The 18,778-nt window shown below is 41.1% G+C and overlaps 1 protein-coding gene across 1 annotated transcript in view; it reads left to right on the plus strand.

Moving 5' to 3' along the window:
- TBC1D22B (TBC1 domain family member 22B) overlaps positions 1 to 18,778 on the plus strand; it is a 116,423-nt gene that overhangs the window by 48,786 nt on the left and 48,859 nt on the right. The window contains exons 3-7 of the mRNA XM_027876580.1: positions 2,333 to 2,640; positions 4,200 to 4,379; positions 4,988 to 5,058; positions 9,667 to 9,795; positions 12,129 to 12,194. Coding sequence (XP_027732381.1) covers positions 2,333 to 2,640; positions 4,200 to 4,379; positions 4,988 to 5,058; positions 9,667 to 9,795; positions 12,129 to 12,194 — 754 coding nt within the window. The remainder of the gene's footprint in view (positions 1 to 2,332; positions 2,641 to 4,199; positions 4,380 to 4,987; positions 5,059 to 9,666; positions 9,796 to 12,128; positions 12,195 to 18,778) is intronic.

The following is an 18,778-nucleotide window of genomic DNA, read 5'->3' on the forward strand; positions in this document are numbered from 1 at the left end:
CCTTTTCCATGTAGTAGCTGTGTGATTTTTGGCAAGTCACTTAAACTGTGTTAAGTTGAGTTTCCACACTTGTAAAATGAGGGAATCAGTCCTTTAGGCCAACTTGTAAGATCCCTTTCAGCTCTAAATCTTTGATCCTTTCATGAGGTTGAAAAGCCTCTTAGCAGTGTAGTGAGGGCAGGTGGTAAACTTTAAACTTTCTTCTTTATTTGGCTTTATTTGAATTCTGTCCTTGTCTTGCTTTTCTGCTTTTCTTTTTTAATCCCTACTGCAAATACCAAGACTACATCTTTTATTACTCTGATGTAGGAAGGGAATTGCAGGGAGAAGTTTGGATTGAAAATGTCCCAGTCAGCCAAATAATCCCTTGCACTGGAGTAATAACCTCTGGACCTTGGGTGGAGAGCCCTCAGCCTCGAGGCCACATGTGGCCCTTTAGATCCTTGGGTGAGATCTTTTGACTCAGTCCGGGTTTTACACAACAAATCCTTTTGTTAAGGGATTTGTTCTGTAAAATTTGGATTCAGTCAAAGGGCTACATTTGAGATCCTAGAGGGCCACATGTGGCCTCAAAGCCGCAGGGTCCCCACTGCTGCTCTAGACCCTCAGGTGGGTTTAAAACTAAGCTAGGAGAGGCTGAGGAAAGTTCTCCTCATCAATGGGCTGGTTCAGTTCTATATGCTAAGGGATGTTTAAGTAGCTAAGTTGTTTAATAGATAGAGTTCTAGGCCTGGATTTAGGAAAACCTGAGGTCAAATACAGCTTCAGACACTTAGCTGTGTTTGTGACTCTGGGCAAATCACTTAACCTCTGGCTGCCTCAGTTTCCTCAACTGTAAAATGATATAATAGCACCTACCTCCTAGGATTGTTGAGGAGCAAATGAAATAATATTTGTAAAGCCATTGGCACACTGCCTGGAACATAGCACAGGCTTAATAAATACGTCTTTCCTTCCTTCCATGATCCTCCTGTCCAGTAGCATAATTAGGATTCCTGGTATTTAGATAAATTCTTAAATTTCAGGTTCTTTCCACTTTGTGGGATAGTGAATGGATTTAACTTGTTGTGGAAGGAAGATCACCTACCTAAGGAGTAAATTGGGCCCAAGTTACACTCTGGTTAGTGGTGTCATCATGCAATCACAACTTCACAAAACTTATGTGAAAACTAGGTTTATTACAAGAGAAATGAACATACATATGGAGCCCAAAGAGTTCATGATCCATACAGAAGTTTGCATATTTATGACAGTAGGACAAAGGAGGAGAAAACATAAATCTCTACCTAAATGGGCATGTCATGGGAGGGGGAAAGGTGCCGTAAAGGTGAGAAAAGGACAAAACCCCTCCTGAAGAGGAAGAGCAAATTGATGGTAAAAGCAACATTCTATTCCCTTGGGAACTGCTGGACCATGAAGATAGGATGGTCTGCTTATCTAAGGGTCCCGGATACATAAACAGTTTCTGGGCCTAGTGCAGGTTGACTGGCTCCTGAGTCAAGCCAAGGACACACAGAAGTCCAGTTTGGGATACAAACAACAAATTATCTTATTTCGGGGATGGAGGGGACGGGGTTGTGGTGGGGAGGCTTCATCCTTGACACATTCAGGGCCTCCTGCATACCCGGGATCAGGCCTGCACAACATACGGCCTACAGGTAGCCCACGTAAAATGTAGAGAATGTAAAAGAAAGTGAAGATGTAACAAGTGCATTGTCCATGCCCTGCTTAACCCACCTTCTACCAGTCATTATTGTGCACATCATGTAACTTGGCAGGTAGGTTGCCACTGCGCACTCTCCTGTTTGTCACGTGACCCACAGCAACCAACCATTGTCAGTCTTTCTCTAGTCTGAGAGGAGCAAGAGTTGTTATCTTTTGGCTATGTTTTTGATCATTACTGGCATTGAACAGGGACAAAGTGCAGCAAAGTAATTTTTTTTAACATTAATGTGATTTCATGATAAATAAAAATTGATATTAATTGAAGTTTTCCTTCTTTAAATAATGGTTTATTTGCAAAATAGTTTAATCATTAATTATACCTTTACTTGGAAAGTGAGCCGCTAAAAACCTATCTGCAGCCCGAAGAAGTTTAACCCTACCTATTGTCTAGTTGTGCAGGTCTGCTCTGGATCCAGTTTTTCTGGAAAATATGACAACTCAAAAAGACAAGTTCAGGGGACCCCTTAACATTTCTTAGCATTGGACACACAATTCCTTTAGAGAAAAGCAAGCAAGAGAGTTTTAATTGTATGGGACCAGTTTGTAGTGTCACAAGTGGTTAATTTTTCAGTGATAATGATTTCTGCTTTTTTTTTTTTTTTGGTAGCTTCATTAAAGAGCGCTCAAAAGTCAATGCAGTACCCTTGAAGAATAAAAAAGCCTCCAGTTTTCATGAGTTTGCCCGAAATACCAGTGATGCTTGGGACATTGGAGATGATGAGGATGAGGACTTTTCCACATCCTCTTTCCAAACTCTGAACTCTAAGGTTGCTTTGGCAACCGCAGCCCAAGTCCTGGAGAACCACAGCAAGTTACGGGTGAAGCCAGAGCGGTCCCAATCTACGGCAGCTGATATAACAGCTAATTTTAAAGTCATCAAGTCCAGCAGTGATGCCCAGCTGTCTAGAAATTCTGGTAAGCCTATCTGTATAATATGAACCCTCTAAGCAGAGCTTATCTTAGCGGAAAAAAAAACATCTTTCAGTATCTATTCATTCAGATCTACTATAATGTGATGGCTGGACACACAATTCCAAGGAGTGGTCCTCCCTGTTGGTAGCATTCTGCCAACAACCCCTTTGTATTTCACCCCTTCTCTTTTTATGGTAAGGCCCAGGGTTCATTAAATTTGATTGCTTCAAACCACTTTACAATTTGTCAAGTGTACTCAGCTAGGGACTTTAAAGTGTTTTGTGCATGGATTTTACAGATCTTTGGTTTCTTTGAATAGACTTTAACACTTGCAAAGAGCCATTGGCACAAATTTGACCTCTTTTCTGTGTCCAAGGTATTATGAAACGGATTTTTTCTAGAGACATTTCCCTGGTAGCCCCAAGTATGTTCATTGAGGGTGGAGTAGGGAACGAAGAATGATCAAGCCTTTTTTTTCTTTTTAAGAAACCGGCCCAATCCTTTATCCTCCATTATACTTTTTTGGTTCCCGTCTTCCGTATTTAGTGTTGCCTTTAGAGGTTTTGTGATTACTTGAGTCACTTATCCACAGGACAAGGGAAAGGTGTCTCAATGGCTGAAGTATGTCATGGCTAAACTTCTTAGATAACATTTTTATTTTAAGCAAAATTTCTGTACAGTTCTTAATTCATGAATACTGAACTAGATTGGGAGACCTTCATAGCAAACCATGAGGGTGATTCAGAGGTGACTCCTCAGTCCTCTGAGTCATTGCTTCTGGTTGCTAGGGCTTTAATATTGAGAACTCTGTTGAGTGATTAGTAAGCAATATTGTGGCTACTGCAAGAGGCTGTGGAAAGTGCCTGGGAATTGAGGGTAAAGGTGTCTGGTGGCAATCAGAAGTATTGGGAAGCCATCCTTCATTAAAATTCCTGGTTTTTTTTAATACCGCTTTGAAAGGTAGACAGCCTCTTATAATTGCCACTTATGCTAACCTTTGATGCCTGAGGATCTGAGTGAGCCCCTTCTGAGGACGCAGATGCAGGTATGAGGAGGAGTAACCAGTCCCTTCCACATTTTCTTTGCTAAGCCTCTGTTGGGTACACAGGCACATAGGTCCTCCTATCCCATTAGCAACTTCTAATTTTGTTTCTACCTAAAATGTGTCAAAAATTGAATCTGAGCTCTGGGGTTACATTTTATAAAGAAATGCTACAAGGAGGCAACGTGATACAGTGAAAAGAACACTGGCACCTTAGAGGACTTGGATTCAGATTCTGCCTCTGACCTCCGTGACCTTGGACAAGTGACCTCTCTTAGCTCCAGTATAGGGAAACTGAAACTATGTATGAGAGAAGATCGTCTTAGGTTAGAGAGTTGTGACCTTAGAGTCTATGCCCTGAGTAAATCATAAGGTTAAGGGTAGGTGCTATGAACTCGGGTTTCTTTTCATTTGGAATGAGGCAAAAAAAAGAATTCTTGGGGTTACTGGGCTAAGTAAAGAGAAGGGTACTGAACTACTTTGCAAAGCTGCCTAAATTTCTCTTTAAAAATGTTCCCAGGTGACACATACTCACGGAACCCTCTTCATAAACAGCAATCACTTCCACTCCGACCCATCATCCCCCTTGTTGCCCGAATCTCAGACCAGAATGCTTCTGGTGCTCCCCCAATGACTGTCCGAGAGAAAACACGCTTAGAGAAATTCCGGCAGCTCCTCTCTAGCCACAATACAGACCTAGGTGAGTTATTGCTGTACCACAAGCAGGTCCTTTTGGTAACTTAATACTTCTATGTCTCTGCAATAAGCCTTTTATTAGAAAAGCTAGAAAAGTCAAAGGAAGACAAGGAGAGAGCAATTGTTTTTAGACTTCCTTAGTTTATTCTTTATCTGGTCTCCTTTTAATTTTTCAGCATCTTAATAAAATTCTATTTGTGGAGACTTGATATTAAGTTAAATGAAGGGCTTTTAAGAGGACCAGTTCGATGAGTCGGGGTTCTGTGTCTTCTAACCTGGAGCGCCACAGTTCAGGGACTTGTCGTGTCCGACTTGCCTCAGAGGTCAGTCTTCCTGAAGATCCTGTTACTGGCTCAATCTGTGAATGGAATTTTGGTTTTCTCTCTTAGGCAGAATGCTTAGCAGATAGGTTGGCACCATAGGATTGTAACCTGTGGCTCTTTACGTGCGGGGTTATCAATTTGTGCTATTCCCTGTTCCTTGTCAGGAGCCAGTGGAGGGCGATATTTTTACTCTAGGCAGCGGTTAGATGTTTGGCATCATTGCTTGAGTATTGATAAGAGACACTTTATGGGGAAAATATTATCCATTGAGTCTGTTATCTGTTTGCAGATGAACTGAGGAAATGTAGCTGGCCAGGAGTTCCCAGAGAGGTTCGACCTGTCACTTGGAGGCTCCTGTCGGTAAGTTTGTGCTACTGGAAGGTTTCTGAGCCCCGAGCAATCCTTTTTGTCTGATTAGACGATGATTAGGCACATTTATCTTATTCTATTGGCTCCACTAAACCTACCAGGTGTTGTATACATGTGGGACCGTACTTCCTAATTGTCTCTCCTTAGAAATTTATTTGCAGAAAAGTATGTGCCTGATTTTAATATTTTTATGTGTACTTAACAGTCATCAACAAGTGATATTTTAATATAGGAGGAACAACAGAGGATTGCACATGAAACTGTGAACTTCTGTTATGTACAGTTTGTTTTACACAAGTGTTTTTAAATTTTACAATATAGTAACAAAATTGCCCTGTTTATGTTCCTGTCTCTTAACTCATTCTCCTCCCTATCTCATTAGAAGCCTTTGCCTTATAACAAAAAGTGTAGACAGTAAAACAGATCAACACATCAGCTGTTTCTGAGCCCTCTGCTCCCTCACCGCTGCCACTAGAGGGGAAGCCTGTTTCATCGAGCTTCTGAAGTCATGACCTGATCACTGCACTGATCAGAGTTTGGAAGTCTTTCACAGTTGTTTTACTTTACATTACTGTGATCATTGTGAAAGTTCATTCATTCATTCAATAAACATTTATTAAGTGCTTACTGTGAGCCAGGCAGTGTGCTAAGTGCTAGGAATATAAAAAGAGGCGAACGACAGTCCCTACCTCCAAGCAATTTATAATCTAATGATCTAAGTTGTCCTCCTGGTTCTGCTCACTTCACTCTGTCATTTCATACATACAAATCTCCCCAGGTTTATTTGAATCCATCCCTTTCATTATTTCTTAAAGCATGATAGTATTACATTACATTCACATACCATAATTTGTTGAACTCTTCTCTGATCAGTGGATACCCACTGTGCCTACAGTGCTATAACAAAAAGTAACATATTAGTCCATTCCCTCTGTCTTTGACCCTTTGGAGTCTATGCCTAGTTGAACTCTAGCTGGGTCCAAGGGTTTGCATAGTCATAATCTTTGTCATTCAGACAATAAAGCATTTGTTAATCACTTGACTATGTTCCCTGGCACTGTGCTAAGTGCTGAGGATATAGTTCACTTCCTAATTGGGGAGACAGCAATAAGATAATTATGTATATTCAAGATATATTCAATGTAAATGAGAAGTAATCTCAGACAGAAGGCACTGGGATGGGAAGAGGAAAAGCTTGTAGGAAGCAGGTAGTGAGAGTTGAGGAATGTGAGTATGGAGTACAGCCAGTATAAATGCACGGAATTAGGGAGCTAGATTGTCATATGAAAGGAACAGTAAGGAGGCCTGTGTCACTGGATCATAGAATAAAGTAATATGTAAGGGACTGGAAAGATAGGAAGGGACCAGATTATAAAGGACTTTAAAAACCAAAATGAGGATTTTATGTTTGATCCTGCAGGTAATTGACCTGTGTTTACTTGGAGGTGATAAGGAGCCATTGGAATTTATTTGGAGGGGAGGGGATGGTAACATGGTAAGATCTGCCTTCTAGGAGAATAAGTTTGGCAGGATGGATTAGAACGGAGGTATAGACTTGAGGCAGGCTTCCAAAAACCTATTGTAATAGTCCAGATGCAAGGTGACCAGGGCTTGCACCAGGCTGGTGGCTGTGTGAATGGAGAGAAGGGGAAATATAGGAAGAATGTGATGAAGGTAGAAATGAAGACTTGTCGATAGTTTGGATATGTGGGGTGAGTGCTCATGAATACTGGAGAATGACACTAAGGTCGGAGCCTGGATGACTGGGAGGATGGTGCTGCCCTTGACAATACTCAGGAATGTTTGGAAGAGGCAAGGGTTTGGGGGAAAAGGTAATTTTGAGCATGTTAAGTTTGAGATGTCTACAGGACATTTGGTTCAAGATGTCCAAGAGTCAGATGGAGAAAGGTTAGGGTTGAATATAGAGAGATCTGGGAGTCATCTGCATAGAGATGATAATCGAACCCATGAAAATTGATGTGATCACCAAATAAGACAATAAAGAGCAGAGTTTCCTTCCTTGCTTCTTAAATATGCTTCAGTCTGCACTCAGAAGTCATCAGTTTTCTTGGAAGTAGATCACATTTTTCATCATGAGTCCTTTGGAATTGTCGTAGATCGTTGTATTTATCAGAGTAGCTAGGTCTTTCACAGTGAATTATCTTGATAATATTGTTGTTACTATGTACAATCTTCTTCTGGTTCTATAGAGCAGATGTTCTTAACCTTTTTTGTGTCATGGACAAGCCTATAAACACCTTCTCAGAATAATGTTCTTAAGCACATAAAGTAAAATACATAAGATTACCGAGAAAACTAATTACATTGTTATACAGTTTTCAAAATATTCTTAAAAAACGATTCCATGGATCCCAGATTAAGAGCCTTTGGTGTAAAGTGAGGAGAGAAGAGGATTCATAATAGAGCCTTGGGAAACACCCATAATTGATGGTTGTGTGACTGGTAGTTTTAATGACTTCCAGATTGCTTTCCAGAATCATCTGACCAATTCATAGTCTCTCTAGCAGTGCAGTAGTGTGCCTGTCCCTCTATAACCCCTTCAACAATTGTCATTTTTGTCTTTTGTTAACCTTTGTTAATCTGATGGGTATGAGATGGAACCTCAGACTAGTTTTAGTTTACATTTCTCTTATTATTAGTGATTTGGAACATTCTTTCTTATGGTTGGTGACAGCTTGCATTTTTTTGAAAATAGTCTATTCATATTCTTTAACTATTAGGATGTACCCTACTTTAACATGAATAAGCTCATACTCAAATTTACATGAGGGAAGTGTAGAGCTGAACAGGCTCATCCCGGAGAAAGTAATCCAAGTCATTATTTTAACCAACATTTGTCATTTATAGACTTTAGACAAATTTCTAACTTCTTTTTTTCTTTTTTTCCTTTTTATTGATTTTTTTAAAAATATCACTTTCGTTTCCCAATATATCCTTCCCCTTCTCCCCATCTTGAGGGTCATCCTTTATAACAGATTTTTTAAAAGGGGGAAAAAATCAATTTAGCAAAACTAACCAACACATTAATCAAGTCCAACAGTTAATACTGTGTTTCCCCTGTGTAGGGGCTCACTTCTGCAGAGATAAGAGGGAGATACGTCTCTTAAATCTCCTCTGTGGTGCCAGGCTTAGTCATTGGAATCCCATACCATTTGGTTTCCGTTTTTGTGGTGATAGTTCTTTCCAATTACGTTGTTGTAGTCGTTGTGCATGTGGTTTTCTTGTTTCTTCTTACTTCACTCTGCATCAGTTCATAGATACCTCTCTTGAATACTTTGTGTTTATTATTTCTTACAGTGCAGTAACATTCTATTACATTCATGTAACCCAAGTTTTTTTTTTTTAACTGTTCCATCTTTGATGGATATCTTCATTCTTTCCAGTTCTTTGCTACTACAGAAAGTGCTGCTAAAAATATTTTGGTGTATATTGGGCCTTTCCCTCTGTTTTTCTAACTTCTTTTTCCCTCATCCTCTTTTTTAAAAGTAGGAATAATAAAAATTATCTAGAAGCATTTTGTAATTTTGAAAAGTCTTATAAATGAGTCTTTATTTAAAGTTGACATTTATTGAGTTTCTTCTCAGGCATCATAGACTTTTGCATAGACTTTCTGACCGTGCACAATCCATTCATCCATTCATTAATTTGCTCAGTGTTCATCCATACATTCATTTGTTCAGTATTTATTAAAAATTTATTTTGTTCAAGGGAATTCAAACATAGCACTTGTCCTAAAGGAACCTATCATGACATGTAATATAATTGACTTAGAAAGCAAAGACCAGAGGACTTGAGGCAGCCCGTTTTCCCTCTTGCTTATTTTCCCTTCACATCCCTGAAATGATTTGATCCATTGCCTTTGCCACCTGTGGTAAATTTTAAAAATACACAAAGTGGACTTAATTAAGGAAGAGGGCAGTAGTGCAGCAGATCAGTGCTGAGAGTGAGATCTAAGCCAGGGGCAGGAAGGAGAGGACAGGTGCTGTGGCCAGGAGGGAGCCTGGGCCCCACGGAGGCTCGTTTGAAGGTCTGGCTTTGTGTGTTGCGGCTACCGTATCATGCATTCCATTCAGCTTTCTAGGCTTATAATTCTGACATGCAATTGAGTAGAATGGGAAATAGGCAATAGTCACTTTGAATCTCACTGGACTAATGTTGCTCAGTAACGTATGGGGAATGTGCATATGTCTCCAGAGTCTAGTTATAGACTTTGGGAGGCCCCTAGCTTAAAGTTCAAACTCCCTTCTCTGACCCACATTCAGTGCCCTGTTGTGCCAGCTAACTAAGCCTCGGAGTAGTTCCCAACACTGCAGACTGAGCTCAGTCCTAGAGACATAGTAATCAATATTCTGTGGAGATTAGCACTGTTTAATCTGATTATCCTTGGATTTCATTGAATGGGAAGGAAAAAACTAGGAGACCAAAAACTAAAAAAACCAAAACCAAAAACTCACCATCCTTTTGGAAGCCTTTCCTCCCTTGCTTTCACGGTTTCTAGTACAATAGCAAGGCTAAAATAAAGTTATGGCTCCATATGACCAGTGCCTGTTCACCTCTGACCTGGGCTCCTGTCTGTAGGGATACCTCCCAGCCAACACTGAGAGGAGGAAGATGACACTGCAGCGCAAACGGGAGGAGTACTTTGGTTTCATTGAGCAGTATTATGACTCCAGAAATGAAGAACACCACCAGGATACCTATCGACAGGTATGTTTGCTATTTGCTGACTCTTCTTCTTCTCCCCCTAATGGACCATATGCCCCAGACAGTTTCCAGGGGATAGTCGAAGGGTTCCCAGATCCCTCAGTTATCAGTCTCTTGGCATACCTGTGGTTGAAAATATTGCAGCACTGTGACCTTTCCTTTTTTCAGTATCATATATTCTAGCTGAATAAAGCATTGTTCTCCAAAGTGGGGGCCATGGCCTGACCCCAAGGACTCTATAATCAGCCAGTCAGAGGATGGAAAGATGGATTACATTCTACTCCTGCCCCCATCCCTCATAGGCTGTTTTGGGGCTTGCCTGCAACACAAACTTTCCTATTCTCATCCCCCAAAACTCCCCTTTTCTTACCCCTGCCTCCTTTGGAGGAGAGGGAAGGAGAGGGAAGAAAGGGAAGGAAGAAGTAGGGAAAGGAAGGAAAGTCTCTGCTATCAAGGAGGTCACAGTCCAGCGGGAGAATCAACATGCAAACAATTATGTACCAATAAACTATAAACAGGACTGATTGGGGGTAGTCCCAGAGGGAGAGCACTAAGATTAAGGAGGGCTGGGAAAGATAGACTTTAGCTTGAAGGGAAGCCAGGAGGTAGAGATGAGGAGGGAAAGCTTTCTCAACAGTTGGAAGTACACATTCCCCACCTTCTCCCTCCTGAGCCGAGTATGACCCTCTCAGGACAATTATAACCTGTCCTCTCTCTACCAGCCAGCAGGTGCTGTTGGAAAAATTTCCCTCTCCTTTCCCCTCCCCTCTTCAGAATAACAGCTCCCTACCCCGATCACTTCACAGATAACAGCACTGAGCTTCGCAGCAGTCCCCATTGGAAAAGAGCTCTACCTCCCTCCTTTTCATTTTGGGTAGAGCAAAGCGAGTCACCTAGAACGAGCAGGCATGGATGAGTTTTAATCTTCATCGCTGTTTCCATTACGTTATCTTTACCCCAAAACTAACCCCTCTTCTAAACTTCCCTATCCCTAGATGGGTGCCACCCTCCTTCCATCACCCAAGTTTGCAACCTCAGTGCCATCCTCACCTCCTTGTTTTCCCTTACCCCACATACCCAGTCAGTCATTGGGTCTTGTTGTTTCTGCTTCCACAGCATCTTTCCCCTTCTCTCCACTTACACAACCATCACTTTTGTTTAGGCTCTCGGAATTGCCTTTTGCTGGAGACCAATTGACTAAAGCCCCTGTTCGGCATTCATATCTGCTTGCCCACAGTTGCCATTGACAGTTGTCAGGACACTCGCTGTAGCTATCATTCACTGAAGAGGTTTGGCAACAGCAGCGAGTTAGAGGAGTTAGTCATGATCATAGCTGCCCAAAGAGATGGAGGAAGACGAGAGGGAGGAGCTATACCTCAAATTTAAGTGCGTTGGTTTCCGTTTGTGGTTCCTTCCTTCCTTCCTTCCAGATCTCAACACTCTGCACCCTTCCTGTGTGCTAATGATGTCTTGTTTCGTGTGGTAGTTCTTTTTATGCCTACCTCGTCCCCCTTAAAGAGTTTGTGCTTTTGGATAGCCTAGCACAGGGCTTTGCATACAACAGGCATCAGATAGATGTTGGTTGAATTATTTTCTGAATAGTTATTGGCCTCTTTTGGCGCTTCTGATGCTTTTGTTTGTTAGACTCAGCGTGGGGGAGCCTCTTATGCTCTCATCTCAGAGAACTCTTGAAGGTTTCCCTTCCCTGAAGTCAACAAGCCAAAGTGCTTCCACCCCTGGGAACTGAAGGCGGCACTTGTTTCACAGAAGCTCCACGTGTTCTGTCTCTATGTCCTGCTGCTGCACGGACAAGCAGACAGGCTCCTCCTGGGTCCCGTCAGGGCCACGGCTGCGGCTCTCAGACCTCGTGAATCATAGGAGCTGTAGCTGTTTCTGCTGAATAAGACTCTGAAAAAGACATGAAAAGTGCATCTTTCTGGTACCTGCTGCCTCTGCATCAGTTAGTGAGCTCCCAATATGAGACATCCCAGTAACACGTTGGAAAGACTGGCCAACAGGAAGAGCAGTTGATTCTGTGTAGGTCTTGTGACTAACACTGTTCAACCCGTTCTTTATTTCACTTTTCAACCAGTTGTTACCCTGTAAATTCAGCTTATGTGTGCACTCTGGGGGAAACCAATGGGCGTGCACAGAGCTTTTTCACATTGATCAGCTGGAGCAGGAATTTTCTGAGCTCCTACAGAAAGGAAATGTCATTCCTATGCACTGGCTTGTAATCAGCCCCTTGTATTCAAGTCCTAAAATTACTCTGACAAGTGTAGACTGGTGATTGTCTTTGGCCATGGGCCTAATTGGACACCACTCTTCTTTTTCAGATACACATTGACATTCCAAGGACGAATCCTCTCATTCCGTTGTTCCAGCAGCCACTTGTCCAAGAGGTGAGGCACACACTTCGTTATTTGGGCCCTTCTCCCACTGTTGTACTTCATAATGTGCTTCTGTTGTACTCTTCCTTTATACTCTTAAGATCTCTTCCTCTTGCAGCAGATTATATAGCTACAGATGGTAATGCTTCGTACATTTCAATTCATCTGTCATTTAATCTATAACTTAAGTGAAGCAAAGATCCCCATTTGACAGGTAAGGAAACTTAGCCTTAAAGAGGTTGAATGACTCACCCAGAGTCACAAAGTTAGTTAGAAGCAGGGTCAGGATTAGAACTCAGATCTTTGGATCCTTTTCTTCAGGAAGAGAGTGGAATCTGCAAACTATAGGCAGGTGAGTTTGATTTCTATTCCTGTAACAAAATTACAGAGCACTTTAAAAAGGATGGTTTGTGAACAGAGAGGGGAGCATTAATTGCTAAAAGCTAATGTGGCTTCATGAATGTGTTATGTTATACTAACCTTATTTCTTTTTTTTTGACAAGGTAACTAGACTGGAAGATCAGGGGAATGTTGTAGATGTAGCGTTCTTATTATTTTAGAAAAACATTTGACAGAATCTCTCGTGCTGTATTTTGTGAAGACATATGCGGCAGATCTCAGATCCGCAGTCAGACAGATTTGGAATTAGTTGAATGGCTAGACTCCAAAGGTCCAGCTGATTGATGATTTGCTGTCAGCTTAGATGGCTATCTCTATTGGAGGGTGTCAGAAGTCTGTGCATGACAGACTACAGCTTACTCTTTCTTTCTGTGACATGGAGGAAGCCATGCTCTCAGATTTGCAGGTGACGTGAAGCTGAGAGGAATAACTTAACACAGTAGATGTCAGGATCCAGAAAGGTTAAAAAAAATTGAGTTTTATCTAATAATGTTATGTAATAGGGATAAATGTAAAATTTTGATTTGTTCAACAAAACAAGTGCAGGATGGGGAAAGGTGTGGCTAGAAAATAGTGCATTTGGTAGGGTTGTAGTGAACTGCCAGCTCAGGATGAGTTAACCATATGTCAGCCAAGCGTGTGGCATGCTCTCCTAGGCATCAGTCAGAAATGCCTGTGGGCAAAGCAGTGAAGGTTCCACCATACTTTGTCCTGGTCCTGCCACAGCTAAGGTGTTATGTTCAGTTTGCGGTATTATAGTTTAGGAAGCCTGTGAATGAATTCAAAAGAAGTTAAACGGGATGGTGAGGGGACTGGAATGAAGAGGGCTTACTCTAGAAAAGAGAAGATTTTGGGGAAAACATGATCGCGACCTTCAGATATTTGAAGGGTTATGTGGAAGAGGATTGGCCCCTTTGGGCAAAACTAGTAGCACTGAGGGGAACAACACTGCAGAGACTCAAAGTAAGGCTCAGTGTATGGAAACATTTCCCAGCCCAAGTGCAATGAGAGACAGTGGGCATCTTCCCTCTAGAAGTCTTCAAATGGTCTTGACCAGTTCCAGGCCCTGGAGGCCTCCAAGGTCTCTTACCCTTCTTAGTGACTCTCTGTGGTTCTGTGTCCAAAGGGCCTGATGTTGTTTTTATTGCATCAGGCTGAAAGCCCACATAAATGTGCATCTGTCTCTTGTTCTAGGGATTCACAAAACTCTAAATAAAACAATAACATTACACAAGAGGAAGCAGAAAGCTTTCCAGATTCCCCAGCTTGCTTCCCTGCTCAACTCCATGTTACTCAACTCCTTTCTTCTTCACTCTCTGTTTGGGATAGATGTATTGGAGAATCCATAATGTGATGGAAAGAGCACTGAAAGAGAAGCCAGGAAGCCTGGGTTCAAATTCAAATTCCACTCCTGGTTATCTTATAATTGTGAACGAGTCATTTGTCATCTCTGGGCCTCAGTTGTCTTGTCTGTAAAATCAAGGAGCAGGGAGGATTAGGTGGTTTTCAAATCCTGTCCAGCTCCAACCATCTATTGAATTTAATACTTCAGAGACATATAACCATGCATGTGTGCTTTAACGCGTGGTTCACATCTTCCTTTCAGCTGGGGAAAGAATTTAAGTTTTGGTTTTTTTTTTAATTTAAGCATTTTTAGAGGCTTCTCTTGGTAGCTAAACCAGAATGTAAAGAGAGAGTCACAAACTACTCTCTCTTTTAACTTCTAGTATGCTACAGTAGCAGAACACCCAGAAGAAGCAGATGTTAGCAGGCATTTATTAAGTATTTACCATGTGTTGCACACTGTGCAGAAGCAGTGAACCCCAAAGGCTTTAGGCGTTTGTCTCTGTTGGTGCAGAGGACGATGGACGAGAGTGCTGTATACAGCAAACCCATTGAGTCACAGAGGTAGGAAGGACATTCAGAGGTTACCTGGTCTGTTCCCTTGTTCACAAGCAGAATGACAGCCACACCAATCCAGACATTGTTAATGACCTACGGTAATGGTTGTTTCGTGATCTCCCAACAGTAACATGTTTCTTGGCCTTTGTTATCACAGGATTTTTCTCGGATCTAGTTTAAATCCCCAGAATTGCACTTTTGACCCCGTTGCTGCTTTGTTCTGACTTCATTAGACAAAGAGAACTATGACATCATCAGTTTCCGTACAATAGTCTTATATGTACTTTACTGTTTAATCAGTTAACCAATGTTTGAGGATTCACAAGGTGTGCGGTACTTCATTTACACTCGAATGAACATCATCAAGATTGTGTATGGCCCTTGTGGAGTTTGTTCCCTAATAGAAATATCAGGATTAATAATCAACATAAATAATCAAAATTTAAAAAAAAAAAAAAAAAACATTGGCTATTAGAATGCTCCTGTTTAAAAGAAGGTAAATTAGATTAACTGAAACATTTACCATGAGGGAAAGGCTTAGAGGTGGAAGAAGTGGGGCGGGGTAGTCTGTGTCAGGCAGAGGGCGTGAGTAAGAAGTTATATAAAGCTGGAAAGAAGAGGGAAGAGCCGGTGAGGTCTGGGGGAAGATGGGTCAAAGTCACTGGGGGAGAGCCTAACACAGTGTGAGAGGTTTCTGTTTGATCTAGAGGGTGAAAGAAGCCATTGTAGGAGTACAAGTGGTAGAGAACTCTCACTACAACACTGGACACAGAGAAGTTGGGCATGATAGCCCCTCTGTTCAGCTGCCAGACCAGTGTGCCAGTCTAGTGAAAATAGTGAGGACAGCCATGTTTCTGGTCAGGGTTGATGCTTACCTGCCCTTGGTATAGGAGTGCCGACAGTGAAGACATTTTAGCAGCTTCATCTTTCTATCAGGATGTTGTACTCCACTCTCTTTGACATATATGGGCCAATTCAAATAATTTTTTTTAATTTCATTTTTAAATAGATGTTTATTGATATCTTTTGCTCCCCCCAAAGGAAATTTTTAAAAATTTTCAGTTCCAAGTTCTCTCTCCCCTTCTATCCCCTCTCCCACTCATTGAGAAGGCAAGAAACACAATACCCATTATACATATGAAGTCATGCAAAACATATTTCCACATTGGCTGTGTTGCCTCCCTTCCCCCCACCCACTAAAAAGCAAGAAAAATAAAGGAAATAAAAGTATACTTCAGTCTGTACTCTGAAACCATCAATTCTCGATCTGGAGTCCTTTGTACTCATGGTATATCATTGCCAGTACAAATTTTTCAGGGTGCCTCTAGAGCCAGGAGTTCTTAACTTGGGATACATAAACTTCTTGTTTGAAAAAATTGTTATTTTGATAACTGTGATCCAATATAATTGTTTTTATTTGTAATCTTGTGTGTTTTTTAAAATGTATTTAAAATAAATTTAAAATGTATTCTGAGAAAGAATTCCTTAGGTTTCACCAAACAGCCAGAGGGGTTCATAACACAAAAAAGTTAAGAACTCCATTATAGATTCTCTTTTTCTTTTTTCTTTTTAAAAATTTTTTTTCCTTTCTTTTTTAAATTAATTTATTTTGATTTATCAACAGTCACTTCCATAAGCTTTTGAGTTTTCCATTTTTCTCTACCTCCCTCCCCAAGACGACATGCAATCTGATATAGGCTATACATATACATTCCTATTGAACATATTTTCACATTAGTCATTTTGTAAGGAAGAATTAGAACCAAGAGGAGGAACCACAAGAGAGAGGAAACAAAACAAAACAGAAGAAAAAAATGGCAAATAGTATGCTTTGATCTGCATTCAAATTCCATAGTTCTCTCTTTGGATGTGGATAGCATTTTCTATCATGAGACTTTTGGAGATGTCTTAGATCCTTGCATTGCTGAGAAGGGCTAAGTCTGTCATCATTAGTCATTGCATAATGTGGCTGTTACTATGTACAACATTCTCCTGGTTCTGCTCACTTTACTCAGCATCACTCTGCACAAGTCTTTCCAGGTTTTTCTGAAATCTGTCTGCTCATCATTTCTTATAGCACAATAGTATTCCGTTACAGTCATATACCACAACTTGTTCAGCCATTCCCCAATTGTTGGGCATGCCCTCAATTTCCAATTCTTTGCCACCACAGAAATAACTGCTATAAATATTTTTGTACATGTGGATCCTTTTCCCATTTTTATGATTTCTTTGGGATACAGCCCTAGAAGTGCTATTGCTGGGTCAAAGGTTATGCACATTTTTATAGCCCTTTGGGCGTAGTTCCAAATTGTTCTCCAGAATGGTTGGATCATTTCACAACTCCACCAACAATGCATTAGTGTTCCAATTCTCCCACATCTTCTCCAACATTTATCATTTTCCTGTTTTGTCATGTTGACCAATCTGATAGGTGTGATGTGGTACCTCAGAGTTGTTTTGATTTGCATTTCTCTAATCAATAGTGATTTAGAGCATTTTTTCATATGACTATAGATGACTTTAATTTCTTCATCTGAGAACTGCCTGTTCATATCCTTTGACTATTTATCAATTGGGGAATGACTTGTATTCTTATAAATTTGACTTAGTTCTCTATATATTTTAGAAATGAGGCCCTTATCAGAGACACTGGTTGTAAAACCCATTATAGATTCTCTGCTTTTTTGTTTTTGTTTAATGAAGGACCAAAAGCCAAATAAAAGCTTCCTTTTGATCTCTTTTCTTGATAACATTTTCTCCTCTGTACCTGAGCTCTGAAAATACTACTTCAGTCATAGAAAATGCAGGAGGTGTTTTCTGATAACTGATGCTCACAAGATTAAGGGTTTAGGATTAGGAAGATGATGGAGTAAAGGCGGGGAAACTCACCTGAGCTATCTTTTTTTTTTTTTCCTGGCAAGGCAATTGGGATTCAGTGACTTGCCCAGAGTCACAAGCTAGTAAATGTTATATGTTTGAGGCCGGATTTGAACTCGGGTCCTCCTGACTCCAGGGCCAGTGCTCTATCCACTGCTCCACCTAGCTGCCCCTCACCTGAGCTATCTCAAATTTCCCTCCCAACAATCTGAGAATAATGTCTCAGAATGAATTTGGGAGTGGTAGAACCAGCAAAAGCACAGGGTGAACCAATTTGCCTACCCAAGACAACTTAGAAGATTGGTAGGAAGGGTCTGACTCACTAAGGTCAGAGTTGGAGCTCAGACCATGCCCCAGTAAACATTGTAGGGCAGCTAAATTGGCGTCAGTAGATGGTGGAGGCTTTCTGAGCCCTCAGCCCACAGATGGTAAGAGAAATCAAAAGAAATCAAAGCTATCTGTAGTCATATGAAAAAATACTCTGAATTATTATTAGTTAGAGAAATGAAAATTAAAACAACTCTGAAGTACCATCTCATACCTGTCAGGTTGGCCATTATGACAGAAAAGGAAAATAATAAACGTTGGAGGGGATGTGGGAAAATTGAGACACTCAGGCACTAGGGTGGAGTTGTAAACTGATCCAGCCATTCTGGAGAACAGTTGGCAACTATGGCCAAAGGGCTATAAAACTGTGCATACCCTTTAACCCAGCAATACCACTACTAGGTCAGAAGGAATTTTTAGGGGACCCTTTGTTGGCCCTGGGTGCAGGTCTCTGTTGCATTGACCATACCTGGTTTCCAGGGTGAGGAGAAGCACTAGCACATTAGAGTGTGTGGCTGCAGGGAAGCAGAGACCTTGTTCACAGTTCTAGGGCAGAAAAGGGAGCTTATCACTCACAGACTAGAACACTGGCCAGGAGAGCAGTGACCACACCTCTCTTTAGATCATACCACCCTGGAAGAACTGAAAACTTACAATCTCCCCCCAAAAAAAACTAGCTCTGAAAACAGCAGCACAAAAAATATGAAGCTTGAGACAATGCTTCCTCCACCCTGGGAGCATAGCCCGACCTTAATATTGTCAAAAGTCAAAAAATAGGCTGGAAAAATGAGGAAACAGAACAATAGAAAGTTACTATGGTGACAGGGAAGATCAAAACAAACTCAGAAGACAACAAAGTCAAAATAGCTACACCCAAAGCCTCAAAGAAAAATCTGAATTGGTCTTGTCCTCCCCCACCCCACCCCCCAAGAATTCCTGGAAGAGCTCTAAAAGGATTTTAAAAATCAAAAAAAGAGAGAAGAAAAATCGGAAAAAGAAATGAGTGATAGGGTGAAAGGAGAAGGGGAGGGGGAATATAGGATGGAGGGAAATACACAGTAATCATAACTTTGAAAAAAATTTACAGC

This window comes from Vombatus ursinus, unplaced genomic scaffold, assembly GCF_900497805.2.
Source record: "Vombatus ursinus unplaced genomic scaffold, bare-nosed wombat genome assembly UNPS02014811.1, whole genome shotgun sequence".
Classification (NCBI taxonomy): Eukaryota; Metazoa; Chordata; class Mammalia; order Diprotodontia; family Vombatidae; genus Vombatus; species Vombatus ursinus.